Source organism: Podarcis bocagei (assembly GCF_964188305.1).
Source record: "Podarcis bocagei genome assembly, chromosome: 1".
Taxonomy (NCBI): domain Eukaryota; kingdom Metazoa; phylum Chordata; class Lepidosauria; order Squamata; family Lacertidae; genus Podarcis; species Podarcis bocagei.
The window spans coordinates 30,769,258-30,792,895 of record NC_138125.1 but is presented as its reverse complement, the minus strand read 5'-3'; the positions used below and the strand labels follow the sequence as shown (position 1 = coordinate 30,792,895).

Sequence of the window (23,638 nt, the reverse complement as noted above, 5' to 3'; positions counted from 1 at the left end):
AGAGCGCGCCTCCCCATTGGCTGGCCGGCGAGAGCCCGCCTTACTTCCTCCTGGCTTTCAAGATGGCGGCGGCAGGTCCTTCCCGGCGGCTCTTCGAGGTCTTCGTCGCCCGCGTGCCTTGGACGGCGGGGCCAAGTGAGTGGGGTGCGGGGTTAGGGGAGGGAAGGGGTTTCAGAGAGTCCCAGGGGGTGCTGTAAGTCGGCCCCTTTGGCGTCTTAAAAGAAGGCTAGCCGGGGTTATAGCGTGGGCGCCTCCCGCTCCCGAGGTTTTAAGCCCTTTTCTGCATCCCTGCATCAGATGCTTTGGAGAACCCGGAGGGAGGCCCGAGACGTGAGTCAAACCCAACCTTATTTCTTGTGCCGAGGGCTTTGTACCCCGGCTAAAGGGCTACAGAGGAAGGGATTTCGGCTGACGCCATGCAAGCAGCACCTACAGAAACCCCCTCTCCTCTGCAACGGTGCAGCGCTCTGAATTCTTTTCCATCGGTCCATCTTCCTTGTTTGCAGCCCTAATTTAAAAATCACGTCGCCGTCATGCACAGAAACGCCCCAAGACAACCTGGTTTGATAAATGACTCTCTTTTTGCAGGTGAAGTAAAACAATATTTTGCTCAGTTTGGCTCTGTGAGAAAATGCCTGCTGCCATTTGTGAGTATCATTGCCGTTAACTGAACCTAAACTCAACAAAATATTTCTTCTCCACCGCGTTTTAGTTTTATACAATTGCAATTTACCTATAACAGTAAAATTCAGGTCTGGCACAAAGCCACATAACAAATGTTAATATCCAGTTGGTATCATCACCTGCATTTGGATTTTAAAATGCATCTGAAAATTATAAAAGAAAAATTCAAACTATTGAGACAATGCAGTATTCCCTGTTGGCACCTTTAGAACTGTATTTGAACACACTTAGCAGAGGCCACCAATAGTTCTTTTTCTTCCCATGCATTTTACAAACTTCATTTTCAGATGGACTTTCAGCTAGTTTCTGCCCTCTGTGATATCTGCATCTAAGGGCTGCTTGTGCTCAGACACTGATATCTCAGGGATATCCACTTAATATGAAGGGCATACAGTTCCCACTTTACGATAGATTATTTCCTATCTTGTGCTGTTCACTGCTTGTGTATTTAAATCAGGGACACGGACACACACACACAGCTTTTGCTGTACTAACACAACGACAAGACATCAAAAAATGAGCACTTTGAGTTTCATTGGAATGCATTACTTTTGTACTGAAATCTTAATGATTTCAGTGGAAGGGTTAATTATGCAACTATGGCTAGATCATGTTCCATAAAGTACAAAACGTGACTTGTAGAGTAACTGCTTTCCTTTTAATTTTATATTAATTTACAGTGCAATCACATATGTCTACTCACAAGTAAGTCCTCTTTTAATGAGGATTTACTCCCAGCTTATAGGATTTCAACTATAACTCCACCCGTTCCCAGTGACCTATCCAAAATTAGTTTCCCCCAGGAAATTCTGAACCTCCCAGTATAAGGTAACTATGGGGGAACCAACCAAGGTACTCCTTTGTTGCCTTTGTGCATGATGCCTGGTGTTGATGGAAGTTTGAGTTAAACAACATGTGGAGGGCACCACGTTGGCTACTCCTGAGGTGACTAGTTAGCTTCCAGCAAATTCATTCTTGTCATCCCACATAAACCAGTGAAATAAGTGGCTAGGAAACTTCCTAGTCTGCTGGGAAGAGAATATAATTTGCCAGTTGTTTAACATTTATGATTAGTAATGGCTTTCTGCATGACGCTGTTCACCAGGTTTCTGTTGAAAGTGAAAAGGGCACATGTAGTCCATACTGAAGTAGCATTTAAGCAGTAGTACATAGGATCCATCAAATCTAAATCAATTCAACATACTTGTTTTGGATGATTAGGATAAAGAAACGGGATTCCACAAAGGTTTTGGCTGGGTTGGATTTTCTACAGAAGAAGGTCTTAAAAATACTTTGCAGAAAGACACTCATATTCTAGAAGGAGCTAAGGTAAGAGGCTGTGCATACTGAATTTCTTATCCTAGAAGAGAATTGCTATTTTATATTTAAAGCTGAACACTGAGAATGGCCTGGTTAGCTTGTTTGTTGCACATTTCAGACCTTTCACAAGTTCAGACCTAATAAGTGACGAGACTTGCATAAATAAAACAGATTTATAAGCAGGGGAGTGCATAGTTTTCAGTCCAAGGGGCATAATCCCTCATGGACAACCTTCTAGGCCTACACCCCAGTGGTGGATGGGGTCCAGAAGGTGGGCAGAGCAATGGATGTGACTTACAGTAGGCTACCTAAGAGCCATGCAAAACCAGAGGCTTTATCCATCCACCTGTCCATATAGAAAAGCAAGAGGCGGCACCCCAGTTAAAGAACGTGTTCCAGATTGGTAAAAGAGAAAGGTGTGGACTGGGGAGTCTTGAGAGCCAGCATTTGGTGGCATGTCTTTGTTTTTTACCCACTCCTGATCTACAGGGTGTAATATATCATCATGGTCTGAGCAAGGAGAGGGTAAGTTTGCGCTCTCCTAACACGGTCTCATTGCTTGATTGCGTGGAGGAGGAAGAGAATTGTTTCCTACTGTGTTATAGTAATCCCCACCCCCCTTACAGGCAGCACTGAGTAGGTGGCAATGCTAGTGTTAAGCCTCAACCCACCACTTTCCCAAGCCGAGCAGACCACAGAGAACAGGGCAAGGAGAAAACAACTGACACAGCTGATTTGTACATACAGTGGTACCTCTGGTTACGTACTTAATTTGTTCCAGAGGTCCATTCTTAACCTGAAACAGTTCTTAACCTGAAGCACCACTTTAGCTAATGGGGTCTCCTGCTGCTGCGCCGCCGCCACGACGCAATTTCTGTTCTCATCCTGAAGCAAAGTTCTTAACCCGAAGTACTACTTCTGGGTTAGCAGAGTCTGTAACCTGAAGCGTATGTAACCCGAGGCATATGTAACCCGAGGTACCACTGTACTCTGTTGTGGTACTTGAGAGGCACCTTAGTTAGCATTGTCATCCACAAACATTTATTCACAACGGATAGCTACATTTTATCTCTACTGCTTCCAGTTGCAGCAGAGGTGGTGGGCTAGAGTTGAAATACTCAGGGGCATGTTCTTAAGTGTGCTTCTTGGGTCTTTGCAGCTCAGCTGCGACGCAAGCCAGGCTGTTAAACTTTCAGCAGGGATCAGTTGTACTAGGGAACTTCCATAAAGAGCTCCCAAGTGCAACCAGTTCCAGTGGGTTTTGCATTTGGTGCCAATTAAAAGGAGCCCAATGCAAAGCCTGCTTGCCAAGGAACATTTCAGAGACCTTGTACCACTTATTCTTTTCTCAGCTAACCCTTCTCATAGGATTGTTACAAGGATGAAAGAGAGGAAAATTATGCACCCCCCTTTCAGGTCCTTACAGGAAGGAAGAGAAATAAATAAAACGGCTCTCATGTTCTATCCTTCATAGTTCAATTCATACCTGAAATAAGTTCAGTCTAACAGTCTTTTCACAGACATTTACTTCACAAATGAAAATGAGTCTTGAAAATTTCGTGGAGTGTGAGGTTATGGAAATCTATAATGTTTAAAGTTCTAAATGTGAAATGGCGTATATTGAATAACGGAAAGTTGGTTGATCATTAGTCAGTGCATTTACAGTTGAAAGTTGGCATAATTAAATGTTGAAAGCAGTTTATGAAGCTGTATCTGAAACACACATTGTAGTAATCCTAGGTAATTTTAATGAATAAGCTGATCTGGTATTTCTTTCAGCCAAAAACGTATTTCATTAGGGGTTCATAACAGGCCTTGATTCGTAGAAACTTACACAAATGTTTTATGAAAAGTGGTTTCAACTTATGTGGAACATCACCTCAAAAATGAATATATTAAGTATATCAACATTGATATGGATATTAAGATTGTTTCTTCTACTGCCTTACTAGCAATTGTGTTTGTTCAATCTTTCAGCTTGATGTGAAACGTCAGAAAAGCAAAGGCCACTTTTCAAACAGAAGAACTGCTGACATCAGTTAAAGGAAGGAGACTTTATTTCACTGCTGTATAAAGAAACTAAAATAAACTTGGATATGTATTCATCTCAGTTAAATGAATCCAGCTGTTTCTCATAAGCTTAAGATGAATGAACTATACAATCACAGCAGAGCAAATGAACCACAATACACTTTCTTCCCCCTCTCACATACGTTACAGCAGAAGCAGGGCAAACTATGTACAAGGGGGAGTATTATCAGATGGAATAAGCAGCTTTAACTAAGAACTCCATATACACCAGGCAGCTTATTCTGACCTTAAGAGAACAGAGCTCCACCTGTGTAAAAACAAAGGGGCAGCACAAAGCTAGAGCCCCAAACAAAACCTATAATTCAGTGGTCCAGTTTTTCGTTACTTCCTCTGTTCCTTGGGCAAAAATGTCCCTTTAGCTGGGTGCCTATATCCACTATACAGGAACTGTCGGGTGGTTTAGACAATCCCCTGCAGTCTTGTTTAAAATGCTTGAAACCAATTCCTTACTCTTTCCTTCTCTTCTTGCCTTCATGCTCATGTTCTTTAGGACGGCTACTATCAGAAGGCCTTTTTGAGCCCCCATGCTGTTTGGCTTCCTCCAAGAATTTGTCTAGACCGAAAGGATCCTCCTCAAACTGAACTGGTCCTTCTCGACCTCTTTGCCTGCGGTCTGAGCCAGAAAATTCCTTATCAGGAACAAACCTGCGAGACCAAAAGAAAGTAGTAAATCGAGTGTTCTAGTAGTAAAAATACAATTGGAAATACTTGAAATTTCCATACCTGTTAGTAGTTTTTATTCGTGCCTCCAAATCATCACCATACACGTCCTTATCCACATTTTTACTAGGTCTGTAGATGTTCTGGGCCATGTCTTTACCACTTCTCCAGGGCTGGTCATAGACATTGTAAATTTCATCTTCTCCTCCAGCAAAGCCACTGTCCATACCCTAGCAGAACACCAAAACCATCTATATTATTTGGATACTAACAAGTACAATGTCCAAAAACAGGTTTCCTTAGAAGTCATCAATACTACTCTGAAAACCTACCTAACTGCATTAGGTAGATTGCTATTCAGAGTCAGAATACAGCATTCTCTGGGAGAACAGAAATTACTCATAAAACCAACAAGTTCCAACTTTGTTGCATACTAGCGTAAGATAAAAGGATAGAACTATTCAGATGAAAGGAGAAGCTTGGTTCTCAATGGCTTGGGATACCAGGTTCAGGTTTAGCCTCCAACCACAGTGGTGTCAGAGGGCACACTTCTCCGCTAAAGAGAAATGCTGCATGCTTTGAAACACTATTATAGTGAATGCTAAATTTACCCATAATGAAGGCAATATTGCAGGATAGTGCAATGCATTTTACTTTTAACCTACCCATAGTTTTCTAACCACTGCTCATTGAGGGGCCTTGGTAATATATTAAGTTATATTAAGAGGTGTCTTATTTTGTATTAAATTATACCAAAGTGGGCACCCATTTTTCCTTTTGAGGGCCACATTCCCTACTTTAGGGGTAATTTGGTAGGAGGCACATGATGATGGGTCAGAGACAAAAGCGGGGGGGGGGGGGCTCTTCATCTCTTTCTGCTGCCTCCTCAGCCTAGCAGGTTGTGGGGGTGGGCAGATTATTGTATGCCAGAGGTTTGAACTGATCACTTGCAGATCGCTTTTAAAATCAGTACTGCATAAAATTTTCCTGAGGGCCAAAGGTTACCTACCCCTAATTTACATGTTGAATTCTTAACAACTGAAAGGCAAGGGTTGGTGTTAGAATCTAGTGCTGTAGAGGAAATGAAGCTGCTTAATTGTATCGTCCGGAGGAAGTGAAGTTTGCTTTCCTTCACTCAACTCAATGTGTTCTAGGATAGGGCTATCCCATTCTGGGATGTGGCGCTTGCTTTAATAGGCCCTTTCCTGTGGCCTCCCTAGGTCTGGAATGCAACAGTACAGTGCGCTTGGTAGCTGCCCCTTCATTACAAAAATAATCTTGAGGAAATGTGTCTTCAGAGTTCAATTCCTTTCCTACCCACTCCCCACCAACCTAATACTTTCCACAACCAATGTATAACTTGCAACACACACTAGGTACAGGTTCCTAGTTGTTGTCATCTGAGTACTTTAAATTAGAATTGCTGAAAATTATGAACATAGGCTCAAATAACTTTTCAGATCGCTACACAGTGAGCTATTTGGAAAATGAGCAAATAAAATATGGCTTGTTCAATCTATTGGCTGACATGTCATGGCTTAGGGCAGGCATCCCCAACCTTTGGCCCTCCAGATGTTTTAGACTACAATTCCTATCATCCCTAACCACTGGTCCTGTTAGCTAGGGATCATGGGAGTTGTAGGCCAAAACATCTGGAGGGCTGCAGGTTGGTGATGCCTGGCTTGGGGTATTTTTATTTTATGTCATAGCTATCTTTTTAATGTTGTACATCTGGCCATATACATGGCACTTGTCTCTTTCAAATGTAGTGATAACTTTCCAGAGCAATGGATGGCATTACTTACCTTACTCTGGTTGAAGAGCCTTTGGTCATACTGGATCTCACTGGATGTCCGAGGGTTAGGAACACCCAAGGCAATGACTTCACTAATATCTCTGTTCTCATTCCTTTGCAACTTCGACCTGAGTTAACAACATTGTATACTGGTTATGTTGCATAAATATCAACAATTAAACCTTCCATGTGAGGAGTTTGCCTATTCAGAATAAAGATGATGGAAGTCAGATGTAGTTTTGCAGTTATTGGGGGGGGGGGTAGACATACTTTGAGGAAGCAGTGCTGATTTGCTTGAACACAGGAATAACTTAGTCATGAATGACATTTGAACTACCCAGTGGTTCATTTGCACTTTTCCATCTTCATAAAGCTGACCACACCATGACAAACTGTTTTGGAAACTCTCAACTTCAAAAAATAGCCTGCCATACAAGCCTGTGCAACAGCAAGGGGAGTGCTCTTTCAGAACAAACAAACCTAAAGTCCTCTTAGGTCGTTAGGAACAAGTTTTACGCATCTTTGGATTCTAGCATTCAACTTCAAGGAAGTTATCTTGCTTGTAATACAGAATACAGAAAGGACCAAACAGAAACAGACTGTAAAATTAAACTGTCCCCTTTGTCTCCAAAGCAGGTATAATTCTGTTGCGCAAAAGAACTAGGCTGCATAGAAGTTGTGTAATATATTGTATAAAGGTTCTTATTAATTTGCTACTTAACACAATTAATTGTGTGTTAGTTTTTCTAGCAGCTAGTTCACACGTATGCTTGCTCAGGATGTGCATAAATTAAAACAAGGGAAATGATTTGAAACAATTTAAATCTTCAGATGCAAATTTAATTCATTAATGTTTTTTCCTGGGCGATTTAAAAATCAATCCACCCTGCAAAGAAATGGTTCTCAAAATACAATAGACAGCTAGTCCGGCTGGCACAAAGTGTGCAACCTAAGAGTAAACTAGGTGGGGGGAAAATCTACATGATGGGCACAGGTGAACGTGCCACATTCAAGCCTTTATCCGAGCATCATTCTTGCCTAAGGGTAAATATTGCATTCTACAGTGTCACTCTCCTGTCTGACCATCAAAAGCAAGAACATGGTGGTGGTATTATTTATTAAATTTATATACCTCTCTTCCTCCAAGGATTACTGTGTGGTTTACAGTATAAAAACAACAATAAATATCTTAATAATAAACAAAACCATAACCGCTCCCCACATTTTAAAAGGCTATAGATTGTCTAACTCCATGATTATGTTCTCCATGCTAATCCTCAAAGTTAACTTGTTCCCATCAAAATAAAAAAAAATTGTTCAGTAGCACATTAGAGACCAACTAAGTTTGTTCTTGGTCTCTAAGGTGCTACTAATTTTTTAAAAATATTTTTTTATATATTTCAACTGCGTCAGACCAACACAGCTACCTACCTGAATCTTGTTCCCATCAGATGCAGATCCCATCATAATACATCCTTAGTCCCTCCTTTGGGGCTGATAGAGAGAAACTAAGGAACTAGTGCTATACAGAGCCTCAACTAATGCTATGCAGAAGAACACACAAGCACTTAATACACAGAAGCACAAAAATTGACACACACTACTTTTAACATAATAGTGTGCCATAGCACACCAGAAATCACTGCACTACAGGTATGTACATTTCCAAATCTTGTAAATTGCTTTGAGGTTTTCTCCAATGAAGTGGTATATAAATTTTATATAAACAGTAACTTAATGCAAAACAACAACCAAATGAATACTATTTTTTTAGGTTAGAATCAAACGTTTTACATTTACCTTGACCAAGTAGTAAACTGCCCAGTTATTATTAGCTGAACAACTTTACCTTTTGTCAGGGGCTGCTCTGGAAAGATTCCGGTCGTGCTGTCTCTCTTTTCGTCTGTCATGTCTGATTTCATCACGTTCTCTAGCTTCTCCATCCTCTGCACAGATACATTTGAAATTCAAAATTACATGCAGCCATCTCTTATGTGAGTTAACAGCAACATAGTGGAAGCTGAACTTGCAGCTATGAAGAACACAGTGGATGGTGGACTAAGTACTCAGAAGTTGAAGGGTCTCCTAACATTTCTACACTTGTTCACAAAATGAACAAGTGGCCCAACAACTTTAGTGCTTTCCCCAGTTTTCATCTAAAGGTTACATGCCATTAACGAGAAGCCACCTAAACTACAATTCTATGCACACCTACTTGGACGCCACTCAACAAAGGAGAACTTACTTCCACGTAAACATGCATAGAAATGAGCTGCATTCTTTTTGCATGAGGAACGCTATGCATGTAGAGGCCTCCAGAATGAAGCCATTCTTCTGTAACTGCATATAGTGCAGTCTCCCTGATAAGGTCAGTACACTTGTCATGTGCAGAACCCTCTTTGGAATATTTTATGAAGACCGCAGGAGGATGGGATGTACCTTTCTCCACATGGGTTTTGATCCCTGCCCTTCGCTCCCTGGCCTTCTGGGCCATTTCCCGGAGTTTCTCCTCGTGCTTCTCTTTTTCCTTCTGGGCCATCTTCCGCTCCACCTGGGCTCGCATCTCCACAGCCTCACGAGCCTGCACAAGATTCAGAGCACAGCCAGATGGTAAGGAGAGAACAAGGAGACCTAGTTTTGATGCTTTTGAGTGGTAATATAAAATAGGATGTACAGTCCAGAACTGGAAGCAGCCGGCTGCATTGGGCCAATCAAGAAACTAGACGAGGGCTAGAAGAACAGTGTAGAAGCCATGCCACACTACGGACACAAAGCCGTTTCCAAGCAACCGGCTAAAAGTTGCAATGCTGCTCAAATTTATTCTGTGGAAAGAAATTACTCAGAAAGATGCACTGCGGAGAAGCAACTATAGCCTGACCTTCCTGTCAGCAATGTAGAGAGCCTCAGCCAACTTGGCAAAGTTTTCATTAATGTGGACAGTCTGCAGTCCTCTGCCATCCGCAGCCAGACGCTTGTCTAATGGAATGGTGTAACCCTGGAGGAAAAACAGACAAGACAGTTGATCATGAAGGAAAAGACATGGCATGCCAAGAAGCTGCCCCAAATCCTTACTTGTAATTCAATATTAATTAATTAATTAATTAATTTCTATACCGCCTTATACCCGAAGGTCTCAGGGCAGTTCATTTGCTCTAGGTGCAAGTAGTTGTATTGTTTGGTTCCTACTTTTGTAATCCTCCAGACACCAAGCCCCTGTTTATGGCATTAGTTGAAGTAATACAATTCTCTCAGTTTCAAGATTTAAAATGGTCTTTAAAACTTCCTTGATTCTATCTATGCAACACGTTTTCCCTTTTCACTATTTGTTGTATACTGAAGAATCCCAACAGATGCAGGAGTGATTAGTACCACCACCACCACGTATCTGACTGAAGCTGAAATCCTGAGCACGTTTATTTAACAATGGGAATAACATTCCAAATAAAAGTAGCACCAAACATGTTTAAGTTGCTAGGAAAATTAATCATGTTTCTACAAACTAAAGTTTTATTAAAAGAATCAAAGAAACCGCTGCACCTATGACATATTCAGTGGCCTCAATGTGATATTCTCTTAGTAAGACCTGCCACAGTAGTTCTAATAACAAGGATTATCCTAAACATCACAGGAATTCATCACTACTCCCTCTTCCTGCAAGCACTGAACTGTCAATGTCATTGTTCTCTGAATAGGACAACAAAGGGCCTTTGCAAAAGAGAAAAATAGCTCAGAGTATAGAAGAGACACAAAGGCAGCTCTGAGGCAATTGAAGAAAAACCAATTTATTGTGGCACAAGCTTTCTCTAGCAACATCATAGACCTTAGTTGGTAGACAGAGAAGGTGGTACATATACACACTTACTGCAACAGAAGCTAGTTACCATAAATGTGAACCAGTAAATAATTTTATATAATTCCTCCCATTTGTATCCTGCTCCAACTCCATTGTGTATATATGATTACCCCAATCTACAGCAACAGTCCTGTGAAGTATGATAGCCTGAGTGTACACAACCGGCTCAAAGTAATCATATAGAGTTAATGACTAAGTGGAGATTTGAATCTAATTCTTTCTGATTCAAGTCCAACACTTCCAATGGCTCGGATAAATAGATGCTACTGCAAGAATATATTCTTTTTGGTAAAGGCTTGAGAGCATCGGGGCAAATTGGTTTCATACCCTGCAAACAGCAGTATGAGGGAATTTTAAATACTTTCCTTTGCCTAACCACAGCTGATCACTGCAAAACGGCAATTTACTATCTAGCAAATTCTTTGCCCTTGTCATCTTGGCAGTTTTAAGATAAAAGGCAGAGAAGAGTCAAACCCTATCACTGCAACCTCCTTTCTGAACACAGCTGGTTTACTCAGCTCTGGATGCTTTAAAGTATCATTCAGACTGCAGATCATTTTTTGAGGAGTTTCCCCAGCAGGATGCAACATTACAGTTTGACGTTATGACAAGCTAATTACCTTAGCATTTTTCCAGTTTGAAATGCAAGGAGGAATTTTCCATTCTTGTTGCTCCTTCACGGTCATCTGAACAGAGAAGAGGTAAAGAGATTTTAGATTTTTTCCCCTTTTTACCAATGAGAGGCGGGGATTCATTCCCATTCTGAAACACAGTAGCTGAGTAGCCATGAACCGTCAAATAGGAAGTGTCAACAAAACACAGTGAAATGTCCCCCCCCCCCCCAGCAATTGTCTTGTTCATTCAAGCTGCATCTCCTGGAAAGCTAAAACTAAAATAGAAGCTATCAGCATTCTGGCAACAGTAGCTGAATGTTTAAACCTCAGATACCAAACTTTTTGGGAAGACCTAGGTCAGTGTATCCAGTCCAACTCCCCAAAATGGGAACTTCCATCCGTATCCAATGAGTTTTAATTCACATAATCCTCATTGGTAGCACTGAAAGTTTCTTCAACAAATAGTAGCCCAAAGAACATTCATGGCTTTTACAAACATCGCCACATTGCTCAAGTAGCTATCAGGAATGAATGAACAAGGTTTACCATGCCAAGGTGCCTACAGAATAGATGGCTCCAGACCTCTCAAGCAAGCAAGTCTAGCCACAAGCTATAGGGAAAAGAAAAACAAAAAATCTGGAACATCACTAGACAATCTAACCAGGGGGAACATAGCTCAGTTGGTAGAACATGACTCTTTAATCTCAGGGTTGTGGATTCGCACCCCACATTGGGCGAAAGATCCCTGCACTGCAGGGGGTTAGACTAGATGACCCTTGTGGTCCCTTCCAACTCTACAATTCCATGATTCTAGCTCAGGTCAAAGATCCATCTAGCCCAACAACCTGTGTCTCAGACTGAGTAGCTTTATTGAATGACCCTGGTTCTACTATTATGAGACAAGGAGACAAAACAACTTTCTATTCTCTTTCCCCATGCTGTGCATAATTTTATGGCCCTGAAACTTATTTCCCCTTGCTTACGGTTTTTATAAACTATGAATCCCAAGACACTGTACTCTTCCTTCTACGGGAGCTGCTGCAGCCTCTGATCCTTTTAGTTGTCCCTTTGTGCAACTATTTTCAGGATTTCAATATCATTTTTCAGGTATGACAAACATAACTACACACAATATTCCAAGTGTGGTTGCAGGCATTAGCAGCAATTATATTTTTGATTGAGATGCCCTAAGGTTTCCTAAAATGGAATTTATCTTTTTCACAGCTGCTGCAGAGCAAGTAGCTGTTTCACTGAGCTCTCCACCACAAACCCGATCTTTCTTTTCTGGTTAGTCACTGCTCTCAGATCTCCTTGGCGTAATATGTGAAATTAGGATCTTTCCCCTCAATTTCCATTGAACCACTTTTGCTATTCTTTTGTACATTCACCTAGTTTGTAGAGATTCTTTTGGAGCTCTTCACAATCTTGGGTTTCACCAAACTGAATAATTTGGTGTCAATCTCAACTTGGCCACCACACTGCTTGCTCCCAACTCCAGTCCATTTATCAACAAGTTAAAAAGCAGTGGTGCCAATACAGATACTTAGAAGAACTTACATCCATCCATTTTTAAAACTTTCAGAACTGACACCTCAAAATTACATTTTATTGTAATCCATGTCCACCCCACTCTCCATCATGTCTCATGCTGGGATAGCTTGTTAACTTCCCTGAGGCTGGAGAAAAACAGTTCCTGCCCAATGGCCCCCAATGGATTGTCTGCTGATACGTACACTTGAATCCTCCATACTTTATGCATCAGATGTTTAAAAATGTTACATAAGAGTTGTCGCAGTTGTCCATTACCTTTCTGCTGGGAGAGTGCATTACAGGAGCTGGAGGTGATGGTGGACCACGAGGAATTTTCTTGTTAATCCTAATGAGTTGAAAAATATAGTAACCTTAGTATGTTGGTCTCTGTCCCTGGACCCTCTATGGCACAATAGTTGTACATTTCTGATTCTTACTTGAATCTTGGTGGCTCCATGGGGTCTTTTTGCATCTCCACCATTCTAATAACTCTCTGTTTTGCACCAGAGTTGAAGGCCACACCTTGCTGTGATGGTGTGTATCTGAAAAAACAAGGAAGAAATTCAGTTATCAGTACAGAGCCTCTAATGAGCCTCTTATTTACTTTGCCAGAATTTTAGTTTTGCTCACAGACATTGGATTGCCAAGCATACACACTTGAGTAGAAGTGCAGAAGTAGATGATGTGTCACTGTTCTTTCAAACTGAGCACACACTGAACTATAGAGGTCTGTTTCAATCATACAGCAGAGCCCGATGTTCTAATTCCTATCCAATTTTACTGGTAGGATAGTAAAAATCTTTCCAACTGGATACCCTATATTTCAGACCTATATATTTGAAGGTAGCTTCACAGCCCTCATTGTGCTGGTCACCATTTATGGACCATAAAAGCCATCATATATTTATTGCAAGAAAGTTCATTATCAGAAACAAACCAAGAAGAGAACACATAGCCACACAGTTTCCTATGCATAGCTAAGTACATCACGTTCTCTCTAACAGGACTAATATCACATTTCATTAAACAGCAATAATTTCTTAACACTCATGTTTGTGGCCTGAGATAATGGTTATGTTTCACACTCACAAAAAAGGCCTTACATTAAACTTTGCATGCAAAGAAATTTCAACAATCCAAAAATTGTCAAGTACCGAATGTATTGAGCTGGAGCTAGTTTATCAGCTGCTCGGACTGGCATGGCTGCTGCAATTTTCTGGGAGACAGACTTTTCCAGTGCTGCTCGAGTCTTTTCTGTAAGCTGCAATCAGAAATGTTACATTAAACACTTGGACGAGATGCAAGTGGCTTCAATAGTTGCGTGCATCACTGACCACAGTACCTCTCTGACAGCTTCTTCATCAGGTCTTTGCAGATCAGGGTCATCCACATTCATAACTTCCTTTGGAACCAGGTCTGTGTATTTGCTGTAAATGACCTGAAACATTGAAAACAGCATTATGAAAAGGGAATACTGTAAATGAACAAAAAATCCTGCATACTTGCGGAGCTTCATTTCCCTCCTCATTTATGGAGCTTTATTTAATTTAAAAAAACAACAATAAACTAGATTAGCTTTCCAAAATAGAATTGTCCATATAAGGGCCAAACACTAAGAATATCTTTAGAATTGCAAATCGTAAGCCTTTTTATCATGACCATAGAATCAAAGTTGAGTTGATCAAAAACCTGGAATTCTTTCATACCCTATTTGGAGCTACTGGGATATTTTGCTTATGTCCTTTCCACCAAATGGTACTCAAGGTGGCTAACATTAAAATACAAAACATAAAAACAGAAGGTAAAAGATAAATAAAATAATAATTGCAAGGAAATAGCTCATCCTCTGGTGCAATGGCTGTCTGAAACTTTAAAAGTTGCACAAATTGCAAGCATTATGGAGTTTGATTGGTTAAGAAAAAGCAGACAACACAGAGTGCTTTGCAAAGCTGTCATATTTATTAATTTTTGAGACCAGAACAAGTGAAACACATTTGTGTCAATAAGCTTGAATTATTGAGGGCTTATTTGTGAGAAATTCATTTTATAGGCAACTCCCTGTTTGTGAGGGGGTTGCATGAAATTGCATATAACTTGAACACCCATTGAAAAAGCCTGCAAACCCCCTGTTCCGCCCCACCCCGCCCACTTTTGAGAGATTTTCAGGTCACATCCGGGTTTGGCACGATGCACGTGTGTGAGGTTGCACACATACCAGACACGCCTAAAATGGTTGCTGCGTGTACTGCATTTGCTATTAACATCACTGCATTTTTGTGGCAGCTTTCTTCTTTAAAGAATAAGGTAACGTTTTAAGAGCTTCTGGGCAATGTTCTTCAGGTTCAAGAACTAGTGCCCATTTGCCATCTAGAAATGGGATAAGGCAATTATGTTGCAGCAGGATGCATGTATAAAGGTGTCTACCAAACTAAACCTATATACCATTTACTATAGACTATGCCAGGAACCAAGAGAAATGGTAACACGTGTTATTTTTTGTGGTGCTACCAGGTAATTTCTCTCAAGCTACTGTGACATGCTTTTGTGATTGCTTAATCTTTTGCCTGTGGGGGAGGCAGTAATACCACAGAGTTTTCTCAAAGCATGTGTATAATTACACAACTGTGAAAGCTAAAAAATGTATTATAAACTCTAATATCCAAAACACAACATATACAAGAAAAGATGATGGTAAAAAATAAAGAAATAGAGAACTAAGTCCTAGCAAACCAGGAATTAAGTTGTTCTATATATCCATAAACTGAGCCTAATTGCTCAACATTACTCAAGGAGGCAAGTATTCACCCCAAAAGAGATTGCTCTAAGCAGCACCTCTCCATCTTTTATGGCATTTGCCTAACTATAAAAACAGACCTGTAGCTCAGCTAATAATTTAACACAGGAACGATTTTCCAATTCTCATCCAAGTATTCCAGAATTAACAACCCTTTAAATGAGTATCAATGGAAACACATCTCACAAAGCCAAATGAAGGACATTTGAAGAGCAATATTTCTTCATGGTAATTAACTATAAAACCCCCAAGAATCTCAAAGCATGAAGAACCAAGCTCACTTTAAGAGCTCAAAATATCCCAGAGAATGAAAGAAGATGATGTTCTATCCACATTAAAACGAGTAAGCTCTGAATATGATAAAGCTACGATTCATTATCCACTGTTTATGAGAAAATGATAGTAAACTGAGTACAATGTGGTAGCCTTACTGGTAATAACAGGCTTGCAATTACCCACTTGCCCATTCATGTACGGAGAACAAACGTTTCCTCAAAGCAGTAAGGTGAGTCTTGCCTACTGGGAGGACAGACCCACATGACTCTTTGGTTCTTTCCCAACACAAGGCTACATGATGGAGGTTGTTGAAAATGCTCTTCGCCCTCTCTTTTCCACATGTTTAGCATTTATATGCATGGAGGCTGAGCATTGGGTACACTGTCTCTTCCCTTAATCCTGGATAAATAGCCCACACTACTGAAGGAAAAACAGCAGAATATGTCTGTGTGGGGACGATCACACTCTGAGGAACCATTAGGAATACTAAGTAGAAACACGTTTCCACTTCACATGCCACAAACATCATTTTACTTCAAAATAATTAACACAGATTCATCATAGTCTCACACTCACTTCTAAAGCTCACAGTAATTAAGACAGGCCCGATTCCCTATTTGGTTAGTAAGAATGCACTGAGAAGAGGCTTTGCCATTCACCTTGGCTGGGTAAAGAATGAGCCAGGTAAGTATCCATGCAGAGTATGCATGGTGTGTTCCAGCCTCAAAAGGCAATTTGCTCTTTAAAGGAGAAGCCGAGCTGCGTAACCAAAGAGGCAGTGCTGGTGTGGTCACTTTCATATTTAGCTGTATGTGCAGTTTTGTCTCCCTTTCACTTTAAGGGCTACTGGATCTTTAAGGCAGAACAGTCTGTGTGTTCATAGACTGATATATGACAATATAACTATCTCCACCTTCGCTGTCCTTCAGTTCCTGCAACCAAGGAAAGTAGTGCTCAAGCATCTATCCCTTTGTTTGGCTTCCCATTCTTGGGTGAAGCTAAGTAGATTTCCTTGGTCCCAGAAACATGACACGTAGACTGGGTAGGCAACCATAGTAGTGGAGTGGGCACCAACACCCTCAGCAACTAACTGTGAGAATAGCCAAATCACCTACTCCTTAGTCACTTAAGGACAGGCATCCCCAAACTCGGCCCTCCAGCTGTTTTGGGACTACAACTCCCATCATCCATAGCTAACAGGACCAGTGGTCAGGGATGATGGGAACTGTAGTCCCAAAACAGCTGGAGGGCCAAGTTTGAGGATGCCAGCTTAAGGGCAATACTCTAGGTCCTGGATTTATATACAGTGGTGCCTTGCAAGACGAAAAGAATCCGTCCGCAAGTCTCTTCGTCTTGCGGTTTTTTCGTCTTGCAAAGCAAGCCCATTAGCGGCTTAGCGCTATTAGCGGCTTAGCGGATCAGCTGATAAGCGGCTTAGCGGATCAGCTGTTAAGCGGCTTAGCATCAGCTGATAAGTGGCTTAGCGGCTTGGGAAAAAAGGGGGGGGAGGAAAAGAACCCCGTAGGAACTCGCAAGACATTTTCGTCTTGCAAAGCAAGCCCATAGGAAATTCGTTTTGCGAAGCATCTTCGTTTTGCGAAGCATCTTGCGAGGCACTCGTCTTGCGGGGCACCACTGTATGTAGCAGAATGAGGTGGAAATATTCTAAGATGGTAGAATTGGCTGTAGTACTTCAAATTGAGGATGGAAGGTTGTGTTTATGAATGTTGCCCTGCAGCCTGAAGTGGTACAGTCCACTCTATTACATAATTTTGCTGCATATGGAGACTAGGCCTCAGTGATGTTGACTATGTGACCACATAAAGACTCACAGCCTTATAATAGGCAGATGCTATGAAATGTGTTCCTGTATTATTTCTTAAGAGTGTAGCAATTCAGAAAAGTGTCTTCACATGTTATACTTTCAAGATATAAATCTCATGTTCTGCCACTGTACTGTTGGACTTGTGAGAAACTCATCTAGAATTCATAACAAAACTTTTCCAGGTTGCATTAGAATTAGTAAGCCAAGTAAAATAAAACAATATCCATAAACAATAAAACTATATATCTATATACAAGCATCTGGAAAGTCTATTACCTTGTCTTTTGACTGTCCCTGCCGAGCTATAGCATCGTATTTTATTTTTCCTTCTGCATCCACTTGAACAGCTAATGCATTGGACATTTTCTTTTTTCGGCCCATATCCAGAGGATATTGGGCAACATGAATTTCTGGAAAAGCACCTCCATCTCCAAAATCCTATACAGTAAAATAAATTGGAAATTATTACAAAATGGGCAAAAGAAACAAGAAGGTATTGTTAGTACTAGACTAGTCATTCAAAAAGTAACAGCAAAGACTAGGATTTTCATTTCATTTCACTTTTAATTTGTATACTGCCTTTTTATATTACTATACACAAGGCAGTTTACAAGCTGAAGAAACAACAAAATATACAACAAAGTTCAGGAACAGTAAACCTTTGGCTCTGCAGATGTTGTCACACTCCAAATCCCATCAGCCTCAGGCAGCATGAGCAATGGTCAGGAGTGACGTAATTCAACATCTGGCAGGCCCCAAGTTTCTCACCACTGAACTAGATGTTAGGATGGGTATCTATGAAAGCAGCAGAGTTACAGAAATAGACATATTATAGGCCCTTACATTCAAAAGCTAAGATCTCACTTCTCTAAAGTAACTAAAATATTTATTCATGTCAACAACTGTGCACACCACTCTTTACCTCCAACATTCGTGGTATCCATCCTTTCCGATAACCGTAAGGGGGTGGCTCCCTTCGTGATGACACCAATGCAGTCTGTCTCACCCTTTGAGATCTTGCCCTCTCTTCTAATTCCAGCTGGTCTTGAGATAGCTGAGTTGGTGCTGGCAAAAAACTAAGCAAACAGAAAGAAGGAACTTAATATTTAGACTATATCTGTACAACAACACATGAAATATTGTTCTTATTCCATTAAACTGCTTTACAAAGAAACTGCAGTTCTGCGCTTTTGATTTATTTCCTCTAATTTGCCTCTAAAGAGTTATTTTCCTTCCTAAACTTCAGGTTCCTGCTGCTACAGTTCTGATACAAAATCCAAGGTGGTTTAGGTAGAGTCCATACTGAGTTCTTGTGACAAAGTCATTCTTCCTTTCCACTGGTTTGCAATGCTGATGTTACAATAAACATTTGGTTTAAAGCATGAGCATATCTGAGTATTACTCCAACTAGACAGAAAAGACAGTGGGCTGTATCCAACGTTGCAGCTCCACTGGCACAACAGATTTCCATGTGTGCAAAATAACTTTATTTCCCTTGCCTGTCCCCTCCAGCCTCTAAAGGTAAAAGTAAAGGTAAAGGGACCCCTGACCGTTACTTCCAGTCGCGAACAACTCTGGAGTTGTGGCGCTCATCTCACTTTATTGGCCAAGGGAGCCGGCGTACAGCTTCATGTGGCCAGGATGACTAAGCCATTTCTGGCGAACCAGAGCAGCACACAGAAACGCCATTTACCTTCCCGCCGGAGCGGTACCTATTTATCTACAGTGGAACCTCAGGTTATGAGTGTGATCTGTGTGGGAGGCACATTCGCAACCCACAGTGCCATGTCTGTGCACGCACGTGACGCGATTCAGTGCTTCTGCACATAGCACGATTTAGCACTTCTGCGCATATACGAGTGCCAAAACCTGGAAGTAACCCGTTCTGGTAGTTCCGGGTTTCAGAGCATCCATAACTTGAAAATGCATAACCTGAAGTGTCTGTAACCCAAAGTACCACTGTACTTGCACTCTGACGTGCTTTCAAACTGCTAGGTTGGCAGGAGCAGGGACAGAGCCCATGCCCTCAAAATCAGCTCTTGAGGATTAGGGGAGAGTTCAAAGCAGATGGGTGGGGTGCTGGGGAGGAAGAGGAAACTTAACAAGTCCCATTGTGCCAGAATTACATGTATGGAGTATTGGATACAACCCACTATCACAAATAAAATACCACGTTAGAAACTCATATATATAAGCTAACCCCCAAATGGCACCTTAAACTTAGGTTATGGTTGCCAAAACAGAATGTCTAGGTGCAATTTCCCCCTCAATGAAATTTATTATTATTATTAATTTAATTTCTATAGCGATTTATATTTTAAAGAAAAACAATCTCCAAGTGGTTAGCAACACTTTAAAACATCAAATAATACAATCCAGAATAAAACAAATTCAAGCTCCAAGGAAAATATTTCAGATCTTTCTCTAAGAAACACTTTGCCTTCCCCATATTTATTTACCTACTTAATCTGTGACCCTTGGGCGGCAAGGTTCTATCTAGCCTTTCAATATCAAACCACTTAACACCACGTTCACACTTATGGTCCTTCAGTTTGCTGTTGCAGCATGATGAGGCAAAGCCTTCCCCAAAGCCTTCACTGGATGTCCATGAGTTCTAGTATTTCATAGAATCTTAGAATTGCAGAGTTGGAAGGGATCCTGAGGATCATCTAGTCCAACCCCCTGCAATGCTGGAATAGGCAGCCGTCCCATATGGGGATCAAAGTTGCAACCTTGGCATTATCAGCAGCATGCTAAGTCTAAGCAACTGAGCTGGTATGCATAAAGAGGAAAACAAATAAATTTGGGAATGTATAACTCAGGTTTAATCAAATCACATCCAAGATAACTCCACATATGATCTTCTGATGTCAGAAAAAATCCTGAAGCCTGCACATGGTTTGACAAAGCTGAATACAGTGGTACCTCGAGTTAAGAACTTAATTTGTTCTGGAGATCCGTTCTTAACCTGAAACTTTTCTTAACCTGAAGCACCAGTTTAGCTAATGGGGCCTCCCACTGCCGCCGCGTGATTTCTGTCCTCATCCTGAAGCAAAGTTCTTAACCCGAGGTGCTATTTCTGGGTTAGCGGAGTCTGTAACCTGAAGCGTATGTAATCTGAAGCGTCTGTAACCCGAGGTACCACTGTATGTTAAGTATTTTCACTGTGCATACATGTGATTAACATGTAACAATGGCACATGAAAATGTAAACAGGGCTTTCACACTGTCTTGCTTATTTCATACATGCACTTCATCAATTGACTACTCCTGATAAGCTGCAACTGAAGGTGTAAACAGAACATACTGAGAAACATTTTGTTTGAGGCAACACAAACTGCAATGGTCCATTTAGCTCAGTATTGTATATGTTAACTGGCAGAAGATTTTAGGCGTAAGAATTTCACAGCCCGACCTGGAAGCCTTGTTCACACATTACACTGAACAGAGGTACAAACCGTTTCTACAAATGAGCACGTGCGTTCCATAGAGCTCAACTGTCGTAGCGTGTGAATAACGCTACAAGTGCACAGCTCAAATTCTGTGTATAGATTGTACACTAATTGAACGTAACGTGTGAAAATCCCGCTTGGACATAAAAGCGAAGAAGCCCTTTCCCAACACAACAGGACATCCCGTATGAAAACCGAGCGGGGTACAAAAACAGCTTCCAGGCTGAGGTTAACTCCTTGCCCAGGTGCGGCCGACAGCGAGAGCAATCCAAAACCACGTCTGAATCAGTGTACCCGTATCCGGCAACCCAGATCATCGCCCCGCCCCCATCGCGGTCTATTCGCACCAGCAGTGGATGGGAACCCACCACCACCACCGGCGAAACCGAAATTCCGTTGCCGTTACTAGACATGCCAGAGGGAGAGAGGCCTCCCCACCCCCACGAAAACAGCGAGGCCTTCGGATCAACCTCTCAGGAAGATGCCCGGATCGGTCCAGGCCTCACTGGCGAAAGTGCGCCGCCATCGCAACCTCCTCACAACCGACTACCATAAACAAAAGCCTGGGACTCCGGTTCAAAAGAAAACGAGCTCCGGAAAAGAGAGGGGAATCTGCTCCCACCGCCTCGCAGGGTGCCGCTTCAGGCCCTCAACCAACCTGGTCAGCGCCATCTTGCCGTTCTTCCTCTTCTCTGGGCCTCGCCAGCGGTTCTTGACAGCGTCGATAAAGCAAGGCTCGCTTGGGAGCCAAAGGCATTCTGGGAATTGTAGTGCCCGCGCTTCCTTCGTTTGCCGACGCATGCGCGTCAGTGGCCTCTCCTGCTTCTGAGATGGATGCGTGGGAATACTATGCAGTGGGGATGACGGCTCTCCCCCCCTCCCACCCGCACCGCGGTATTCCCCACTACTCCCTCCACTACGGGGAGAAAAGGAGAAACTTGAAAACGAGACAGATCAAGGAAAATGCTGTTTCGGCTTTGGACTACATGGAACTCAAGGGGAGCATATAGGAAATAATTCTGCAGTCTCTTGATAGAAAATCCACATTCCCTTCAAGCTGGGTGCAAACTCTATTCGAGGAGAGCGGGCTTGCATCCTCTGAACAAAATAAAAATATTCCTTCCGGTAGCACCTTAGAGACCAACTAAGTTAATTAATTGTATGAGCTTTCGTGTGCATGCACACTTCTTCAGATACACAGTGTGCATGCACACGAAAGCTTATACCAATAACTAATTTAGTTGGTCTCTAAGGTGCTACTGGAAGGAATGTTTAAATTTTGTTTCGACTATGGAAGACCAACACGGCTACCTACCTGTAACTATCCTCTTAACAGTCTGTGCAGTAAAGGAGCCCCGATGATAGCACACACACAATATAGGGCTGTGGTAGATAAGCAGTGCAATCCTATGACCCCTCCAGACATCCTTTTTATTGTGCCTTCCATATAGAATTTTAATACTGTGTCATATCCATTCAGGGCTTGTCCTGTAACTTTCTCCAAAAATCCTGTAGCTTCTATACCACCAGTGTTTGGGGGTGGGTTGGTTTGTTGCACACTAGTACAACAGTTCCCCTTATACAGACAGCAATAATACGAATGGGGAGTCATCACAGAATGATTAATAAAATGGACCAATGTGTGGACGGTCTAGTATCAATCCACCACTAATGCACTACAGCAGAGAGAGGCAAACTCGGCCCTCCAGATGTTTTGGGGCTACAACTCCCATCATCCCTAGCTAACAGGACCAGTGGTCAAGGATGATGGGAATTGTAGTCCCAAAACAGCTGGAGGGGCGAGTTTGCCTATGGCTGCACTACAGTATTATTGCATCAATCACATGTTGCAGAATACATCTACAAAAAAATAACACCAGGCTGGAGGGGCTCTATTCCAAAGTAAATTTACTTATGTAACCTGAATCTTGATTTTTGGAATTGTTTTTATACGTTGGAATGAACCATTGAATAATTCAGTTAAGCCCCACCCTGCCGTCCCATAAAAGACCAAAAAGTAAAGGGAGTTTTAATATTTATATATCAGTAAAGGGCGCAACTTTCATATACATTAATATTCACTTAGTACTACTTGGGCTGTAATTACAGTTGGTTTCTTTTATGCCATGTTTGCCTGGTGTGTACTTTTCACACTAATCTTGTTTAGCACTTTCCTGGTTAGCTGGCAGTTGTACAAAGTGCACTACACCTCAAAAAAGGCTTGATGTAGGATTCCACACACCCCTTTTGCTGCACCTAATGTACTGCATTCAGCCAAAACCTGTGTGTATTTACATGGAAGCCCCACTGAGGCTGCCTGCATTCCTGCAAAGTTTGTATTATAAAGTGTAGTTTGCACTTTGACATTTTTATTGCCAATTTTATTTATTCCTTGTAAGCCACCTTGCATGGTAAAAAGTGAAAAAGGGATATGAGTAAGTAATATGTGAATTTGCGTGGAAGCCTTATTGAATCTAGTGGCATTTACTTCTCAGTAAATATGTTTATGACAGAGCTAAATGTTTCGTAGTAAAGATGCAATTGTAGGTAGTGGGCTGACTCAGCAATTTAAGAATTGAATTATGCCTTTTAAGCCTTGCTTTCCACTACTTATTATATTCAATATAGAATATCACTTTCCTATTTGCAGAAAATGCTGTGATCCTAATGGCAAGTGTGATATCAATTTTGATGTTCATGCTGTCTTTGATTTGCCTCCTGTGAATATTTAATGGCATCACATG

General features: G+C 41.5%; 2 protein-coding genes across 2 annotated transcripts; one reads left to right on the top strand and one right to left on the bottom strand.

Moving 5' to 3' along the window:
• The first annotated feature begins 8 nt into the window (after positions 1-8).
• Positions 9-4,114, top strand: SLIRP (SRA stem-loop interacting RNA binding protein). The gene is made up of 4 exons (XM_081174787.1): positions 9-135; positions 589-647; positions 1,906-2,013; positions 3,982-4,114. The coding sequence occupies exons 1-4, from the start codon at positions 63-65 to the stop codon at positions 4,045-4,047; spliced, it is 306 nt and encodes a 101-aa protein (XP_081030913.1). The 5' UTR covers positions 9-62; the 3' UTR covers positions 4,048-4,114.
• Positions 4,044-21,687, bottom strand: SNW1 (SNW domain containing 1). The gene is made up of 14 exons (XM_081173460.1): positions 21,553-21,687; positions 18,365-18,518; positions 17,719-17,880; positions 13,890-13,985; positions 13,702-13,808; positions 12,985-13,089; positions 12,824-12,893; positions 11,024-11,089; positions 9,429-9,545; positions 8,990-9,131; positions 8,400-8,496; positions 6,561-6,678; positions 4,819-4,985; positions 4,044-4,740 (listed from the first exon to the last, which is right to left on the bottom strand). The coding sequence occupies exons 1-14, from the start codon at positions 21,564-21,566 to the stop codon at positions 4,542-4,544; spliced, it is 1,614 nt and encodes a 537-aa protein (XP_081029586.1). The 5' UTR covers positions 21,567-21,687; the 3' UTR covers positions 4,044-4,541.
• Between the last annotated feature and the right edge of the window lie 1,951 nt (positions 21,688-23,638).

Excerpts from the sequence above, each read along its gene's own strand:
- SLIRP (XM_081174787.1), top strand. The coding sequence starts at position 63 with ATGGCGGCGGCAGGTCCTTCCCGGCGGCTCTTCGAGGTCTTCGTCGCC. Across the intron at positions 648-1,905 it reads GAAAATGCCTGCTGCCATTT|GATAAAGAAACGGGATTCCA; the intron begins GTGAGTATCATT and ends TTGGATGATTAG. Across the intron at positions 2,014-3,981 it reads ATATTCTAGAAGGAGCTAAG|CTTGATGTGAAACGTCAGAA; the intron begins GTAAGAGGCTGT and ends TCAATCTTTCAG.
- SNW1 (XM_081173460.1), bottom strand. Across the intron at positions 13,090-13,701 it reads GCTCCAGCTCAATACATTCG|ATACACACCATCACAGCAAG; the intron begins GTACTTGACAAT and ends TTGTTTTTTCAG. Across the intron at positions 12,894-12,984 it reads ATGGAGCCACCAAGATTCAA|GATTAACAAGAAAATTCCTC; the intron begins GTAAGAATCAGA and ends TCAACTCATTAG.